The 17,688-nt window shown below is 33.5% G+C and overlaps 1 protein-coding gene across 2 annotated transcripts in view; it reads left to right on the plus strand.

Moving 5' to 3' along the window:
• Nucleotides 1–15,604, plus strand: part of LOC129258019 (cyclin-dependent kinase 17-like) — a 47,176-nt gene extending 31,572 nt beyond the window's left edge. Inside the window, exons 7-9 of one of the 2 annotated variants that reach the window (XM_064097775.1) lie at nt 92–169; nt 6,031–6,076; nt 9,786–12,684. In XM_064097775.1, coding sequence (XP_063953845.1) covers nt 92–169; nt 6,031–6,076; nt 9,786–9,828 — 167 coding nt within the window. In that variant the 3' untranslated portion in view covers nt 9,829–12,684. Of the gene's footprint in view, nt 1–91; nt 170–6,030; nt 6,077–9,785 lie in introns of both variants that reach the window. The other variant, XM_064097774.1, reaches the window with a different exon arrangement.
• Nucleotides 15,605–17,688: the final 2,084 nt, after the last annotated feature.

Below are 17,688 nucleotides of genomic sequence, written 5' to 3' on the forward strand. Positions count from 1 at the left end.
TTTCTTTTTTTAATTTTTTTTCCATTGTGTATATTTGTTTTCTATTCCCCCTTTTTTTTCTAACTTGTTCCTTGTTTTTCTTTTTTTGCAGTTCAATCAATAATGGATCTACCTGAATGTCAGTTGTCTAGAGATCCTGGTATTCGTTCCTCCACCGTGCCTAGCACAGGTATAAAACGTTTCATCTAGTCTAAACTTAATTAATTCCTTTCAAACTTTGACTTGGGAACTGAATTTTGACAGGGTTCAGTGTTATAAGGAACTTGTAGTCATCTAATTCCAAGTCCAATTTCAAGTCTAAAACCCTAGAATAAGAAATAAATTCTGAAAGTCCTAGTCCTCCCCCCCCCCCCCCACTATATTCAATATCCTATCCACACTTAATATGTAACTTGCTTCCTGGAAGCAGGAGGCTGTTAGTCCAATATTAGGAGTTAACTTCCTTTTACCTCTATAAACAGAGCAATCAAAGACTCACTCATTTTGTTCACTACTTTATTATCAATAATGAAAGAATAAAATTAAAGTCTTGTAGATCTACTTTTCATCAATATTTTGAGACACACCCAGGATAAAACTTAAATTACCACAGTAGTACATGAGCACATTAGTACACAATGATATAAATCTAACATGTTAATTGCTTCTAGTCTTATGAGTTTAGTATGCTCCTTACAGCTATATTGTCTCTGTTCAGGGACACACCCAAACCTTTTTTTTATTTGACTGTATGAAATAAATAATATGACCTTGGATTTAAAAGTAGAAAATTTGTGACACATGGTGAATGAAAAGATTCTGTTTTATTGAATACATTTATGGGCTATTCAAGTTTTGTCTTTGGGTGATAGTTTATATCCATGACTGATATGCATAATCTCATTGCATTAAACTTCTGTCATTTTGTGGGCATAATTTTTTGGGTGATGTCATCTTTCCCCAAGTTAGGCAGTTGTTATCAGAAAGTCTTGATCTCCTTCAAAAAGCTAACCCTCTGAAATATGATTTGAAGATAAACATTGTTTTTGTGCATGCTTTAGTACTTGAATCTATTTTGTTGCATATGTTCAGAATTGATTGGTGTTCTTATCTTTGGCTATCTGTCATTTGGCTGAATGTCACATGCATTGTCGATCATTCTTCAAATCTTTATTTGATTTTAGCAGGCAAGGCAGGATATTGTGGGAAAGGGAATTTTCAATATCATTCAGTTGCCAGTATTTTGTTGGTAAACTTTAACATGGTTTATCATTTATATTTAACAGTATTATTACTGAGATCCACTATAAGAATGATCTTATTCCTTATTCAGTCATAACTTAGTTACTGTTGAAAGTCAAAGGCCATTCATGGTTATAATTATGTTAGGCAGAATTTTAGAAGAATGGTTTAAGATTGTAATTTTTTATTAATATAATTATGGCCATGTGTCATGAAGTCGCCCAACAAAAAGGGTGATGCTGTGACATATTTTGGCTAATCTGAACAGTTATTCCTTCCTATTTTTAAATCATACGAGCTATGCCAACAAGTTTTGTATCATTTTGAAGGTGAATTCATTGGCTAAAAATGTAGAAAGTCTCATTACTCTATAAAAAGGATAAATAGAACTTTGATTAACATGTCTTTAAAGACGGAGCACCAGGGGTGGTGCCGGAAGCGGTGCCACCTGTACAAAGTCAATGGGGATTTTCACTATTTTGTGCTATTTGGGGTAAAACATTAATTTGTGAAAATTTGACTTCCAACTACAAATTTGGTATCAAATTAAAGCTAATACATTCCTCTTTACTGTTAATTGGTTGAAAAATATGTTTGGCAAAAGAAATATGTGAAGAATCTTAGAATAGTTGAATGGTCTAATGCTAATACCCTAAAATCAGATGAACACAGCAGATATACCCACCATGTAATGGTAATGCAGGCAAATATAGCACACACAATATATTTTTTGAAAAATATTTGCATAAGTTCTGGTTGATTTTGAAGTAATTTCTATGCCATAAACCCAAAAAATTATCCATTGTTAGAAAGGTATAACTCTGTACTGCACAGAAATATTATTTCAAATTATTATGATCACAAATATGAGATTTTAAAAATTATTGATATTTTTCTTTTCAACACAATATAACACTTATGCCTCACACCTAATGATATTTCTGAGTGCATATAAGCAATTTCCTTTCAGAAAATGTATACTTTTACTATCATAGTGTGTATAATTAGTGTGATAGAGTCTTAAAATTAAACAGACGATGCAAAAGCAAAAATCACCATGTAACGCGAAAGTAGGCGACCTCATGACACATGACCTTATACTTCTTGCTACTGTATGATGCATGATAAGGGGTGCAATACCTTATTGTTGCATGATGCATTGTATTCTAAGAAACATGTTTTATACTGTGAATGTAGATCAATGTTTTCTTATTTTTTGTTCTTATCAAAGCTTGATAAGACAAATCAGTGCTTCTTCTCGAACTGCTTAATTTGATAAACATTTACTCAAAATTGTCTCTTTTTTTTGCTTGTTAATAGAATTCATTGAATTATATTTGAACTTTACTTTGGATATTCTGCTCATTTCCTTAGGTCATACAGAGAAATGTTCTTAAAGGTCAAGTACGTTCAGAAAAATGTTGGATTTGAATAAATAGAGAAAAATCAGACAAGCATAATGCTGAAAATTTCATCAAAATCGGATGTAAAATAAGAAAGTTATGACATTTTAAAGTTTTGCTTATTTTTTTACAAAATAGTTATATGCACAAATTAGTCACACGCAAATGTGAGAATCGATGATGTCCCTCACTCACCATTTCTGGTTTGAATTTGTTTGAATAATACAATGTATCAATTTTTACAGATTTGACAATATGGACCAACTTGACTGAACCATAAAATGTTAAACAATGGTAATGCCATATGTTCAGGGCGAAATAGAACTTTGTTTCACAGTACAATGATGAGAAAATCAGAATATTTCATATTTCAAATATTAAAATACAAAAGAAATAGTGAGTGAGTGATGTCATCAGTTCCCTCATTTGCATACCGACCGGGATGTGCATATAACTATTTTGTGAAATTAAGCGAAACTTTAAAATGTCATAACTTTCTTATTTTACATCCGATTTTGATGGAATTTTCAGTGTTGTACTTGTTAGATATTTCTCCTTTTATTCAAATCAACTTCTTGTTTGGATGTACTTGTCCTTTAACAATGTTTTATTGTTGCTTCTCTGAAACTAATGAAAATAGCAATATATCATTTAAGAAATGTGAAAATGAAAATTTATGAGGGACAACGTATATTGAAAAGTCTGTACTCTGCATATCATTTATTCACAATATTTCCCTTTCCCTTCCTGGTGTAAGATTTAGGTTCTATCTGAAATAATCATGTTTTGATCAGCATAATAATGCACGAGCATGAATAGTTTTTATCAAGATAAGAAATGAGAACTTGTCTTACCGTGCTTAGCAATTAAAGGGCCTGTTCTTCGTTGCCATGACAATTTTCCTTCTTAACCCAACAACATGTACCAATTCATACAAGTAAATATTACAATAAGCTATTCCTACGAGCTAAATATACTCACAACATTGAAATGGTCAGGTAGTTCTATCTGCAGTAGTAGTAGTAGTGCCTCCCCTTATAATTGTCTCGCCTGCGTAGCGGAGCGAGACATAGGTATCACTATTTCCGGCGTCGTCGTCGTCAACAATTGTGTTGTACACCCAATAACTTTCTATAGCTTCGAGGTGGGATCACCAAATTCATACCAGAGGTCCATTTCCTGAAGGCACAGGTCAAGTTCGAATATGAGTCAAATTGGAATAAGGTCAAAGGTCAAAGGTCAATGAACTTTCCATGACTGGCACTGTGCTGTGTTGTACACATAATAACTTTGTACACCCAATAACTTTCTATAGCTTCGAGGTGGGATCACCAAATTCATAACAGAGGTCCATCTCCTGAAGGCACAGGTCAAGTTCGAATATGAGTCAAATTGGAATAAGGTCAAAGAACTTTCCATGACTGACACTGTGCTGTGTTGTACACATAATAACTTTCTGTATCTTCGAGATGGGATCACCAAATTCATACCAGAGGTCCATCTCCTGAAGGCACAGGTCAAGTTCGAATATGAGTTGAATTGGAATAAGGTCAAAGGTCAATGAACTTTCCATGACTGGCACTGTGCTGTGTTGTACACATAATAACTTTCTATATCTTCGAGGTGAGATCACCAAATTCATACCAGAGGTCCATCTCCTGAAGGCACAGGTCAAGTTCGAATATGAGTCGAATTTGAATAAGGTCAAAGGTCAATGAACTTTCCATGACTGGCACTGTGCTGTGTTGTACACACAATAACTTTCTATAGCTTCGAGGTGAGATCGCCAAATTCATAACAGAGGTCCATCTCTTGAAGGTGCAGGCCAAGTTCAAATGTGAGCCGAATTTGAATAAGGTCAAAGGTCAATGAACTTTCCATGACTGGCACTGTGCTGTGCTGTACACACAATAATTTTCTATATCTTTGAGTTACGATTGCCAAATTCATACAAGAGGTCCATCTTTTGAAGGTGCAGGTCAAGTTCAAATGTGAGTTGAATTTGATTAAGGTCAAAGGTCAATGAACTTTCCATGACTTGCACTGTGCTTTGTTGTACACATAATAACTTTTTATATCTTCGAGGTAGGATTGCCAAATTCAAACAAGAGGTCCATCTCTTGAAGGTGCAGGTCAAGTTCGAATGTGAGTTTAATTTGATTAAGGTCAAAGGTCAATGAACTTTCCATGACTGGCCCTGCTGTGTTGTACACACAATAACTTTCTATAGCTTCGAGGTGGGATCGCCAAACTCGTAACAGAGGTCCATCTAAGTCATATAGCATACATGTAGTTTTGACATGCAGTCTCTTCATGACTGCAATATGCAGGCGAGACAACGCTTGGCGTTTGCCTTGTTTTTCAAGAAGTAAGAAAGGTCTAGGTCACATAAAAGTTATTACTTAAAGGTTGTCTTCCCTCCCCCCCCCCCCACCCTCCATAAAATACCCTCGACCTGTCCCTGAGTAGTAGAAGCAGTAAAAGAAGTAGTCATAGCTTCAGTATCATAGTTTGTAGAAGTATTAAAATAATTTCAGCTTGAAAGTATGTGTTATTTTTGTGGGGCTGGGGGAGATGGGGGGGGGGGGGTCAAGGTTTAGAATAAGAATGAGCCCATGCCACTTTATTGCATGAAGAGCTGTCTATTACAACTGCAAGTTTGTGGTTTGTGCATATTTCATGTTATTAATGCTCTGCTTGCATCATGCCTATATCCATTATTTCATGTCTAATGATGATTAAAAATACATGTTCTATGTGACGCATGCAGCAATGAATCATAGCCATATCTTTGCTTTGTTACTTATGCATATTTTAGAAGGTTTGATACTCTCTCATGGAAGATGAAACTGTGGATAGCATTGTAGTAGAGGGTTGATAATCTTTTTAATCATTTTTAAAAGGCTTATTCTATTCTGTATGGAGAAAGAGAAATAGATCAGAGGTCAGCGACTTCAACCACATGCAATTATGATTTTGTGTTTGTTCAGAAAGTTTTACACCACATGCCCCACCCATTTCTTTAAAAATAATAAGAAAATATGTTATCAATGTGAAAGAAAAAAATATGATAGGGAAGCAGTTTGAAGCCCTATTTACAGAGGGGATTTAGGGGATTTGTATTTGAAGGTACATGTAGACAGGAGACATTACATTTTTCTCCCTGATTTTCCTAAAATGAAAATATTTTGATAGTTATGCCTGTTAGTAAGCATGGCTGATTGAATGAATAATGATATTGTTTATTATATTAGATTGTACTTGATACAAATTCAGTATATGCATACTCCAATGTGTGCTGATTGCAGTAATTTCTTTCAAAACTTGTCCTTGCTTTCTATTTTGAATGTTTTTTTTTGTGATCTTGTATCTGTGTATTCTTTATTTTTTTCCAATTTTCTGACAGAGGATTCAAGGGGGAGATCGAAACAGAATCTTTTTGTAAATCACAGGTATTATATCACTCATCTTGGAAAAGGATGAATGAAAACAAAAAAGAAAAGGAGCAAAATATGCAAGCCTAGATTTAGAATTAAATCCCATATTCATAACATTGGTGAATGCAATATTATATTGCAGTTCACCATTCACCATACATGCATATCTTTATCACTGCATGTACATCAAGCCATCCATTACTTCTTAACCATTTTATTTCATACAAACTGATTTTTACTTTTTCAGTTCTATTTCCCGTTTTGTTGTAAGCATCATGAATATTAAAAAGAAAAATCTTTTGAAATGCAAGGCATAGGTAACGATCCAGACGTCATTCCCCTTTTATGTTATTCATTTTTCATCCAATTTGTTGTTCAGTCCACTAGTTTAGTTTAGATTTATTTCCCATGATTCATGAATTGATTTTTCCCCCCTAGTTTTAGAGAGAGGTAGTAATAGCTTTACGTTGGAATGTTGATATCCCAAGTAGTATTAGATTCCTATTGACTTCAGTAAAGGCCTGCCTTCTATTTTGTTATAAAGCCATTTTTTAACTCTGACATACTGTAGGTGCATGTTCTCATAAAGTTCCACTGTATTTTAATTTCATTATTGTATTTGTTGTAAAGTAATGCAACCTTGTTGATCATACTTTTCCAGAAAGCATTTTTTTTTACAGAAATAAAAGAAAAATGCAGTTTACAGTTCTTAGCTTAGCTTTACTGTTTTACTTATCTGTTTAAAAAAAGAATAGTAAACCAGTTTAGTGATGTTGTATAAATCTTTATATTACATAGGTTATGTAGATTCGAATCAGTGATAGGTCAATACGCCATCACGTGACCATAGCTGCGAGGATCTCATTTGTTATATTCTAGGTTTTGACGTCACCTCAGGGAATATACTGCGTTGTATTGTCAATTGCGGCGTTATATTCACTAAGGTGACGTCACTCGCTGCATACAAGTTACGTAACAAGGTAGTTTATTTGATGTACGCGCTAATGTTAACACGTCGATTGCATGAAGAACGCGCTTGATGTATTTTCAAAAAAAATATATTATGACGTAGATGGATCAGAGCGGTAGCAAGAATTTCGGGTTTGAGCGAGATGATGAATGCAATTTCTGATGGCGAATCCACATAGACTACATAATATAACAGATATTGCCTGGTCTATCGTTTTAATAAATAACATTTCAACTCCCCTCCGAAGCTATATTTTCCCTCGGGATAATATTTTCCCTCAGCGCTGCGCGCTTCAGGCAAAATACAATCCCTTGGGAAAAATATAACTCCGTCGGGGAGAGGAAATGTTATATTGAAACTCTAGGTAGGCAATATCTGTATAATATTAGCATTGTTGGTTTTTGTCAACATCATCTCTGAGAGATGTAGTATGATTAATTGCAACACAGCCAACCACTTGAAAAATAGGTTATTCAATTTCTGTAAATTGCCCCTCATTGGTGTATGGATAGAAAATAGTTTAAAAACTTTGAAGACTTTCTCATGTAATTTGTAGAGATCTGAGCTCATCACTAGTTGAGTTTAGTTGCATCAGAATTTACTGGTAGTATAATAAGTTTCTTTGTGTGTAGAGAAAAAAAGCTTTTTATAAAGTTGATTTAATAGGTTTGTAAGAACTGCTTACATTGTATTTCTTATTTCAATTCTCTTTCATCATCATTATCAATCTTTAAATGTTAGATTTGTGAGAATGTAACACAGAATCATAAGGAGAGTAAATTGATTGTGGAAAGATGAAAATTTGTTTGAATTTTTTACTGATACTGTTTGCTAAGTTTAATACCCATCTAATACTAATACTTAATTTATGTATTTTACATGAATTCATCTCATATGATGTTCCTGATAATCCCTGAAAAGCTGTGTCTGCCCAGTCCCATAAAGGCCATTTCCAACAAAACCATTTATAATTCCATATGCATCTACATGTATTATAAAGGAAATCCATGAAGACAAATCTATTTGTATTTTTTCGTTTATGATAAGGATTTAGAAGTCAAATATGAAGATACTGCTTTGTAAATCAAGTTTGAATTTGATTATTTACTGAATTATATTAGGGATTTTTTTTCTCAATGTCAACTTCCATTCCAAAGGCCCTTTCATTTTATAGTGAATAATCTGTTCATACAATATAATAATACTCCTTTATAATTGTTGGCAGACAGTTTGTCTGTCATTTTGAATGCTATATACACAGATGGCAAACTTGTACCTATTATATACCTTGCTTTTTTTTTACCCTCTGATGTGTTTCCATAAATATAAATATTTTTTCACTATTTTTTTCTTCCCCAAATTTAGTTTTGGGCATTTTTCCCATCAAACACTGCATTACTCTTTCCAATATTGGTATCACTATATAAACATACTAATGATATCACCTTATCATAACTACTAGACATGCAACCTTATTATCCCCATTCTCATACATTCAAACACTGTTTACATATGACTTAAACAGTGTTAAAAATGAATGAATTTGTCTTTATGTAATATATGTGCAATTGATGTGACACACTACTGTAATGGTATCATAGCTGAAGCATAATAGAAAATAAAAGTTTGACTGAGCACCCCTACCATTCCAGTGTAGCCATTGTAGACTGGAGTACAAAGTACATACCTTTAATCTTTTCACTTCCCCAATTTTGTATTGTTTGGGGTTGGTTTTATGAAGGTTGTATCAAGTAATGTGTGAACAAAGTCTCAACCAAATGGAACTGTTCATATTATAGAAATGTTGTATTGATACATGCATGCATTGATATTTGTTTGTATCATGTATTATACATTTAAAAAAAATGTATTTTTTAAGTAGGTTTGTTAAGATGCCCTTTTGAACAGTGTGATGCTTCTGTTGTTTTAGTTCAAATAAAGGTTATTTGCAACTTCAAACCTCATTTTTTTTATAGTATGAAAACAAATTCAACAGTTGGAAAGGATTTTAAACTTATTAATTTTGTGAATTGTTAGAATTACATGACTATTGTTTTGAGGGAATATCACACTGTTGTAAACACCCTGATAATCATCTATCTAACTTAAATTGTTTAATAATCCACTCTTGCAAACTTCACATCTTCAATAAATTAGTAGAAAACATTGAAAAGTGAAAGTTGTAGTTTAATAACTCTCTTTATTAGATGTAAATGCATTGTAATAACCTGCTTGTATAAACCAAATGACTATAGTCAGTTGTTCCATGGGTACATATACAAGTATGAAATTGAGTTAGTTTGTCAACAGATTAACTTTCATTTGTTCATAGTATCATTCTCCTACTAGAACGAGATTCAGGCGATTATGCTTTTATGCTCTCGTCATACATTTTATTTTCTTCAAGTTTTAGGTTTTTTTAAGTTTTCAAGAAAATCCTAAAATCAGGCTTTGAATTTTTTAAAGTACAATTCAAAGAGAAGCCTTAGTAAGTTAGTATATTAATAATCAAGCTTATTAGCTGAAGTTTATGCTCTCAGATCAACTCTAACTGGTATTTCTGTTTTATAAAGCAGGTTTAGTACTCAACTTGTGTCTTTATGGGTTCTAATTCAAAGATTAAGGTTAGGGTTTAGTAAATAGTAGAAGTTGATTATAAATTATATGAATTGAAATTTTGCATGGATTAAATTGTCTAAATAATTGAAATTTTGTCTTCTTTCTAACGATTTTCATTCACTTCTGTCTCCTTAGGCCCCTCTCGTGGGCGACGCCAGAGCATGCACTTTTAACATGACAATAGACTTGAGAAACCCTGAGGAAGCTTCCATGTTTGCTGTGACTGATTCATCATGGAGAAGGTACCTCTTGTATGAACAAAAAGATGCGGATCATTTCCTTAACTTGGAAGGAAACCTAAATGGAATAAAGAAAGCGTCACTGAGAACAGTCTTTATAAATTATTGTGAAATTCCGTCGTATCTTAAGTGCCACTCTCCGACTCTTTTTCATCAAACCTTTGCTTAGTTGTAACATGTCCCAGCTGAGATGAGATAAAGTATGGACAAAGGATGATGTTTCCAAGGATGGGTGAGACCCTTCTACTTTGGTAGTGCTTCTATGGATATGAGAATTGCAATTGGCTTGCCTATGTAGTAGTGATCCTGTAAAGGAGACAACACTGATCCTTCTCTGTTGTAATTGTCATGATGATGTCATCAGTAATACAAGAACATTGTAAAACTATTCAGTACTTACTGCTATACTGAGTTTGGCAGATCAAGACATCATCAACTGAATGAATAGAATAGACATTCATTTCCATGTCTGCTTTTAGCAAATTTCTTGCTTTTATTATAAATTATTCATGAAATCATGTGTACATTAATGTATTTTGTTATTGAGGTTTACGATGCAAACAAATCACATTACAAGTTTCCTTCCATGCTGTATAGATGTGTATGTTTGATACTGAAATCCTCATTAAGAATAGTAATTAATTTATCCTTGGGAGGTTAATATTTATACCCTTTTCAAAAAGTAAAGAAGCTGTTGCTGCTTAAAGAAATATATATCTGTATAGCTAGAATAACATACAATGTGTTAGGAGTACAGAATTGCTTACATTTCTAGAAAGATTTTATAATCAAGTTAGAGGTTTTGCATTACCATTCAGCTTTTCATAATGAATGAAATCATTCTTTGTTGACAGCACTTGAAATGTTTAATATTCAATTTCCTATAAATAGCATACTTTGAATGCCAACTGCAATTTTATTAAGACCTCAAAGATGAATTTCTTGTTTTTAGCTAGTAAATAGCAAGTAAAGTAAAAATTAGTATACATTGATGATTTTATCTCAAGGCATTTAGATCTCCCATAATTTAACTTAGAACATTTCAAAAGATAAAACAAGTCTACAATTAAGTGTAAAGAGCTTCAACACATGGGAATAGGATTGATTCCTGTGTTTTGTGTGTTAGTTGTTAGTTATGATACTCTAACAAATAAAACACAGATATTCTTGAATGTTTATGGTTATGTTCTTTTGCTTTAAAGTTCAGTTTTATTTCCAGTTTATAAGACAGGATTTCCCTTTGATTTTGCCCTTGTTTGTGTTTTATCTATTATTTACATTATTTCCACAGATTCTACACATATTGTTGAAAGTTGCTTTATTTCATATATCAATTATCTTGACTATGGAATGCAACAAAATTATAACTACCATTGTTTTCTTATATACCTGATTGTTTAACAGTGGAGTTGTTCATATATTTATCCATGAGCTATGCCCTAGGAACAGTTTGATTCTGCTCCCCCCCCCCCCTTATTGGTTATTAGCATGTATATCATGAAAGAATTAATACTGAATGATTAACATATTATAAAAAAGAAATACTGTTTGTGATATTTTGATATCACAGAAAAAATGGTATATAAGGCAAGGAATTTTGTAGTTTGTTAATAATTGGTATATGACAGATACATGTATATGGACTATTTAAATGCCCAAATTTATTTTGGGTGGTTTTTCAAGAACCACACTGCATGGCGAAACAGTTATAATAGTCCATATATTTTTTTATAAAATTATTTGCTTTTTAATTTCATTTAATTTGATTGACAGACTTTTATGCAAAATTATTTTAGCAATGTATGGGAATTTTGATGGTTTATAGTAGAGACCAAGTAAGTGTTAACTACTTTGGGAACCAACCATTATTGATTGATATACCTCTAGGAAATCTCAATGTGTAATGAAAATCCCTTAATAGATTACTATGTCAGGGTTGCATCATTGTATGTTATTTTATTTTACGTTTGTTACTCTGTTCACACTGTATTCACTTAACATAATTATTGTGCAATTTCAACACTTATGCCTGTCAAATTGAACACATTGAGAATCGCGATCGTTTCAGACACCTCTTCCAATGTATCTAATTGTGCATGCAAGAAAAGATAGGTATTGGATATAAGACTAGTTGTTTTGAGTCTTAAGTATTTTATTGCATTACAGTATTTCAGTGATAAGATACATTTCCAATAACCATGAAAGCTTGTACATGTTCATATATTTGAGAGGATTAAAGCTAAATTACAGTAGTTGCAGTAAAACACTAATTTCGTGAGAAAGTCTGTAAAACCAAGGTTAAGTATGACTTTATCATCGTGGATCTAGATCTGGTACAGTTACATAAACTGAACTTTGTGAAATCATAAAATCTAAGCTGAAATACGATCACACTGAAGATTGCCAACACAGATAGGCACACGTGGGACAGTGTATTATTATTGCTGGAATAAAGACCCGACGGAAGTGACCGAATCCGCGCTTATTTTGCTTATTTCTCAGCAATTACACAATTTCTTCCAGAATCCTTTGGCACATATTTTTCATTCATACAAACAGACACTTGGGTGGTCATTATATTATATTCTGTAAAAAGTAATTTTTAGATCGTTACCAGAACTGGAATTTACCTTTAACTAGAAAACTCCAGGAGAATGCTATCATCTGTGCCAGTGTAATTCAAATAAATCTCATTAATTAACTCAGACTGATAAGTGGCATGAAAGATGTTCCATGGACTAAGATTCACATTGAAAGCATAGACTAATATTAAAAAAGGTCTTATTTAATACGTACCGAATGTGATTAATGTTTTATTTTATATTGTTCATATGGAAGAAAAAAAAAATTCTTGCAGGTGCTTTCAAAATATCTATGACTGACAAATCATTAAAAATAGTATAACACATATTAGTGAATGAGATGAAATTAAAATGGTGTTTCCAGCTATGTTTTAAAGCAATAGGGGAGAGTGGGGTAAATAAGGCCCCCTTTTTTCATAATTCAAATCATATCTTTTTAATGCATAGCAGTAGTAACATGATTAGATTCTAATACTAGTTCTACAGTAGACCTACACTATCCAATAGAAAGATGAGAACTATTCAATCTCGCTGAGCATTGAACATTGTTGTCAGAGGGCTGTATTTGCCTCATTAAAATGTTGCAAATTAGGCCCCTTATTAAAAACTATTTTGTGTTACAATTAGGGATGCCAGTTTTCAGGCAAAAGACTGAATTCAGGCTCTGGCTATTTATTTTCAGGCCATAGTTTTAGCATTATTGTGTACAAAATATTGTATTCTAGGTGATTTTCAGGCCCTCTGATCAATTTAAACTGGCATCCCTATACAATATTCACAGTATGAATAGTTCAGTTAGTTTGATTCAATCACTGAACATTTAAAAATCAGAGGATTATTTACCTATGCCTTTAAGGACATGCATAACTGCTCTGTGTTTTTAATACAGTACATGAAAAGATTTTTAGACTTGTTCCAATACACACATCTTAATTCATATGTAAAGTAGTGGTAATTTCATTTATTGCATTCATTGTTGATGAGACGACTTTGTAAAGCAAGTATTTGGCTGTGTACAATTGATTTGCACTGCACTGTTGTTATCACTGGTAATCATTATAATGATTTGATAGACTTGTAAAATCACTTCTAACCATAATATCACCTTATCATACTAGTACTACATTTAGTAACAGGTCATTTTCTGGTTTGATACGCCATTTTTGTCTCGCCCACCAGAGGTGAAGGTAAGACTAAGGGATCCAAATGTTGTCCGTCCGTCACAAACCTTATGACACATCACTCCGCAACCGTAAGTCACTTTTCAACCAAACTTGGATGGTAGATGCACTTAGGGGACCTGCATGTCATGCTGCAGTCTGAGGTCACATGGTAAGGTCAAAGGTCATTTTCAGGTCAACGTCTAAGTTTACATACAAGACTCTTATGACAAACAACTCTGCAACTGAGTCACTTTTCACCCAAACTTAGATGGTAGATGTATTTCGGGGACCTGCATGTTATGCTGCAGTCGGAGGTCACATGGTAAGGTCAAAGGTCATTTTCAGGTCAACGTTAAAGTTTACATGCAAGACTCTCTTATGACCTACAACTCCGCAACCGAAAGTCACGTTTCGCCCAAACGTTTGTTGTTGATGTACTGAAGGGACTTGCATGTTATGCTGCAGTCTGAGGTCACATGGTAATGTCAAAGGTCATTTTCAGGTCAATGTTAAAGTTTACATGCAAGACTCTCTGATGACACAACTCTGCAACCGTAAGTCACTTTTTAATAAAACTTGGATGGAAGATGTACTTAAGAAACTTTCAATTCAAATTTATTTCCACATCTGATTTAAAACACAAGTACATATACATATGCAGATAAATATGTACAATATATAAATATATACAATAAATAACATTAAAATGAAACATATTCAGTTCGAAATCATAATGTGGTGGGAATTGACAAAGGCCTCTCATGTTATGTTGCAGTCGGAAGTCACATGGTAAGGTCAAAGGTCATTTTTAGGTCAACATTAAAGTTTACATGCAAGACTCTTATGACAAATAACTCCGCATCCATAAGTCAATTTCAAATCAAACTTGGGTTGTGGCTGTACCTAAGAGACCTGCATTGTCTTCGGAGGTCACGTGATAAGGTCAAAGGTCATTTTGAGGTCAACATTAAAGTTTACATGCAAGACTCTCACGACAAATCTTATTCCATCCCAGTTATTTCACAATGAACTTTTGATACAATTCTGTTGCATGCCCTTGCAAATCGCGATATTTCTGGTCATTTTCACAAGTGGGCGAGACACAACATTGCTTATGCCTTGTTTTCTTATGAGGGAGCTTTCACACAGCGCCGGAGAATGGATCCTACAACGCAGCAAATGCATTGAAAGTGTCAGTCAAATCACAATGAAGTCTTTGTCGAGGGTAGGTGAATGGGAACAGCAGTTTCATCCGATGTTTCAATGCTGACCAAAAATTGCAAATATTTAGTTTGTCCAGAGATTCAATTCACCGACTCACGACAAAGACTTCATTGTGAAGGGCATTTGATAAAAGATTCTCTATGTTTTAGAAAGCGTCTGCATAGCTGTTGCAAAAACTCTGTATTGTGAACAATTATGGTTTGAATTGTATCATTATATATGAGCATTTATCGCAGAGGTTGATCAGTTTTGCGTCTCATCACTTCATTTATTGGATATGATATGAAATGTTAATGATGTAAGACTCCACAATGAAAAAGGTTTTTGAAATTGAAAGAATATTTTGATCAATTGCAACTCAATTTTGGAACTCTAAATCAATCACAATCTTGCTATGAATTACAAATTTGCAATTGATCACTATTTTACTTTTTGCAGTAAAAGTAAAAAATTGCTTTACTGTGTTGAAATTCATCTATCACTTGCAAATTTGATAATCAATTGTAAATGAAGACTCTTGCAACATGTCCAGCTTTGCCTGCAATGCTGTTTTAGATCACGAGGGGAATACCCCCTGATTGAAATCCAGTCTGATTTCTGGAAATGAACACTTGTATATTCCTTGAATATTTCACTGTATACTTATTGATGTAGATAGAAAATTAACTTATATGTAATATGTTATCATGAGAAGAATTTGCATTTTCAATTGATTAAAACTGATCTAAATGATACATTGATTAAAATTGATGGATGTAAGAGGGGTTTTCTTGTCAGTTGTCTTACGGATAATTCTTGGTATTGTTGTAATTTCCAGTAGAGGAGTTGGCAATTTTAATGTTTACTTTTGTTATCCAAAAGATCTTGATATGGGCCTCTATTTTGAACTCACCATTCATAAAGCATGGATACAATTAAGGGCGATACATCTTCAGTAAAAAATATAGAAAATTTTAAAAAATGCTAAAAGGAAAAACTTAGGTTTGAAAGGAATTGGATAAGAAACAGAAAAGGTTTCAAGATTGTCTCAATCTCAAATTGGAAATTCAGTTAGGAAATTGAGACAGTGGTAAGGACAGCTTTCCCATTACTTGTTTAAGTATTGGGAATTCAAGGTTTTCTGGCCGCCCTTTCAAACGGTAAAAAATCGTAATTTGAATGACTCCAGTAAAAATTTTAGCACATGTGAAACCGAACTAGAACATGATTAGAATCACGAACGCTGATCACAATCACGAATTCAAATTCTACTCCGGAGGTGAATTCCAGTTAAAGGGATACTCCGGTCTGAAGATATTTATATCTTACTAAAAATATTAAAATTTACAGAGCAAAATCCTGGGCTGATGATGTCATGTCACACCCCTACTTTCCTTTTTCTCATGTAAAAATGAAATCATTGTTTCATTTTTCCATAAATGTGTAAATGATGTGTCTCCATTGTGACGAAATAAGTTGCAGCAATAAAATAACTAATGCTCTCAATTAGTTGTCAGTCCAATTGTTTTAGTTCTTGGTAGAAAATTTTTAAATAAACCTAATTTACTATCAATAACTGGGATATACTCATTTGATTTGCTAGTTCATTACGATTAACGTGCACGCCGAATAAAAAGTACACAATTTTCCTGCGCGCGCGCTGCATCTCCCTATATGAACGCACTATCCCAAGATCATTTTTTTGTTCGCCGAGTCAGGTACATGAGTGGAAGGAGTGCTAGGCTGGAGTCAACAAAGCTGCACTGATCTGAGCTATATTTTCTGTGGATATATATGAATTTGGAATATACGACTCTTAGTTCAGCAAAAGCGAAAGTCGTCTGAGAAGCTTATGAACCAACTCTTTCGATTCGGACAGCGGATTGGTAAGCCTGTCAGCGAAATTCAAAAGCACATTTACAGTAAACTAATCAGCATACTAACAAAATTAACCCAATGTTAACGGTACTTCTAATAATATTCAAACTATCCAAACAGAGGTAATGGAAACGGAAGAGAGATATTTCTTTTGGAGAATAAGCATATTACCAAGCCGCAATTGGTAACTTAGGTAATGAATACCCCGAGCAGTAATAGAAAACAAGGTATATTTCAATCTCATCTCAATAAAACAAATGATAGAGAGAGTTCTACAGAAGTTGAGAGTGAAATGGAGTGGCGAAAAGTGGAGAGAAAAAAGAGAAAGGCAAGTACAAGAACTATAAATGAAGATGACAAAAGAGTTAGGAAAGGAAGTTTCGAAAACAAAGAAGGGTCGCGTTCAAATTGTAAAAAAGGTAAGGAACAGAATACCAGAAATGAGAAAAAAATCTATGATAGTAGAAATAAGAGAAGTTGGTGAGAAATAATGCATAAGCAAAATAAGCCCAGCAAGACTCATTAAAGAAATTAACTCGAAGTATGGAGAGGTGAGTAAAATTACAAAAGAAAAGGGAAGCCTGAAAGTTACTTGTATTGATGAAACACAGATGAAAAATCCCTGTAAAGGTTGCACAATATCTGCCCATAACTCAAATCCGCGGTGTTATTCATAAAGTAGATACCCTAATCACGGAGGAAGAACTAAATGAGCTCCTGAAAGAACAAGGTGTGACGTATGTAAAGAGATTCAATAAAAGAATAAACGGTGAATTATCCCCAACCCTTCTACTAGTATTCAAAGGGCCAAATCTTCCACACCATGTCTCCTTTCTATACCAAAAATATGTAGTTGATGAGTTTGTCCCTTCTGTAACAAGATGCCACAAATGCTAGCAATTTGGGCACATCCAAAAGAATTGCAAGGGTCATTTAAGATGTGTAAGATGTGGTGAGGCCCACACTTTTGAAA

Source organism: Lytechinus pictus, chromosome 3 (genome assembly GCF_037042905.1).
Source record: "Lytechinus pictus isolate F3 Inbred chromosome 3, Lp3.0, whole genome shotgun sequence".
Lineage (NCBI taxonomy): Eukaryota > Metazoa > Echinodermata > Echinoidea > Temnopleuroida > Toxopneustidae > Lytechinus > Lytechinus pictus.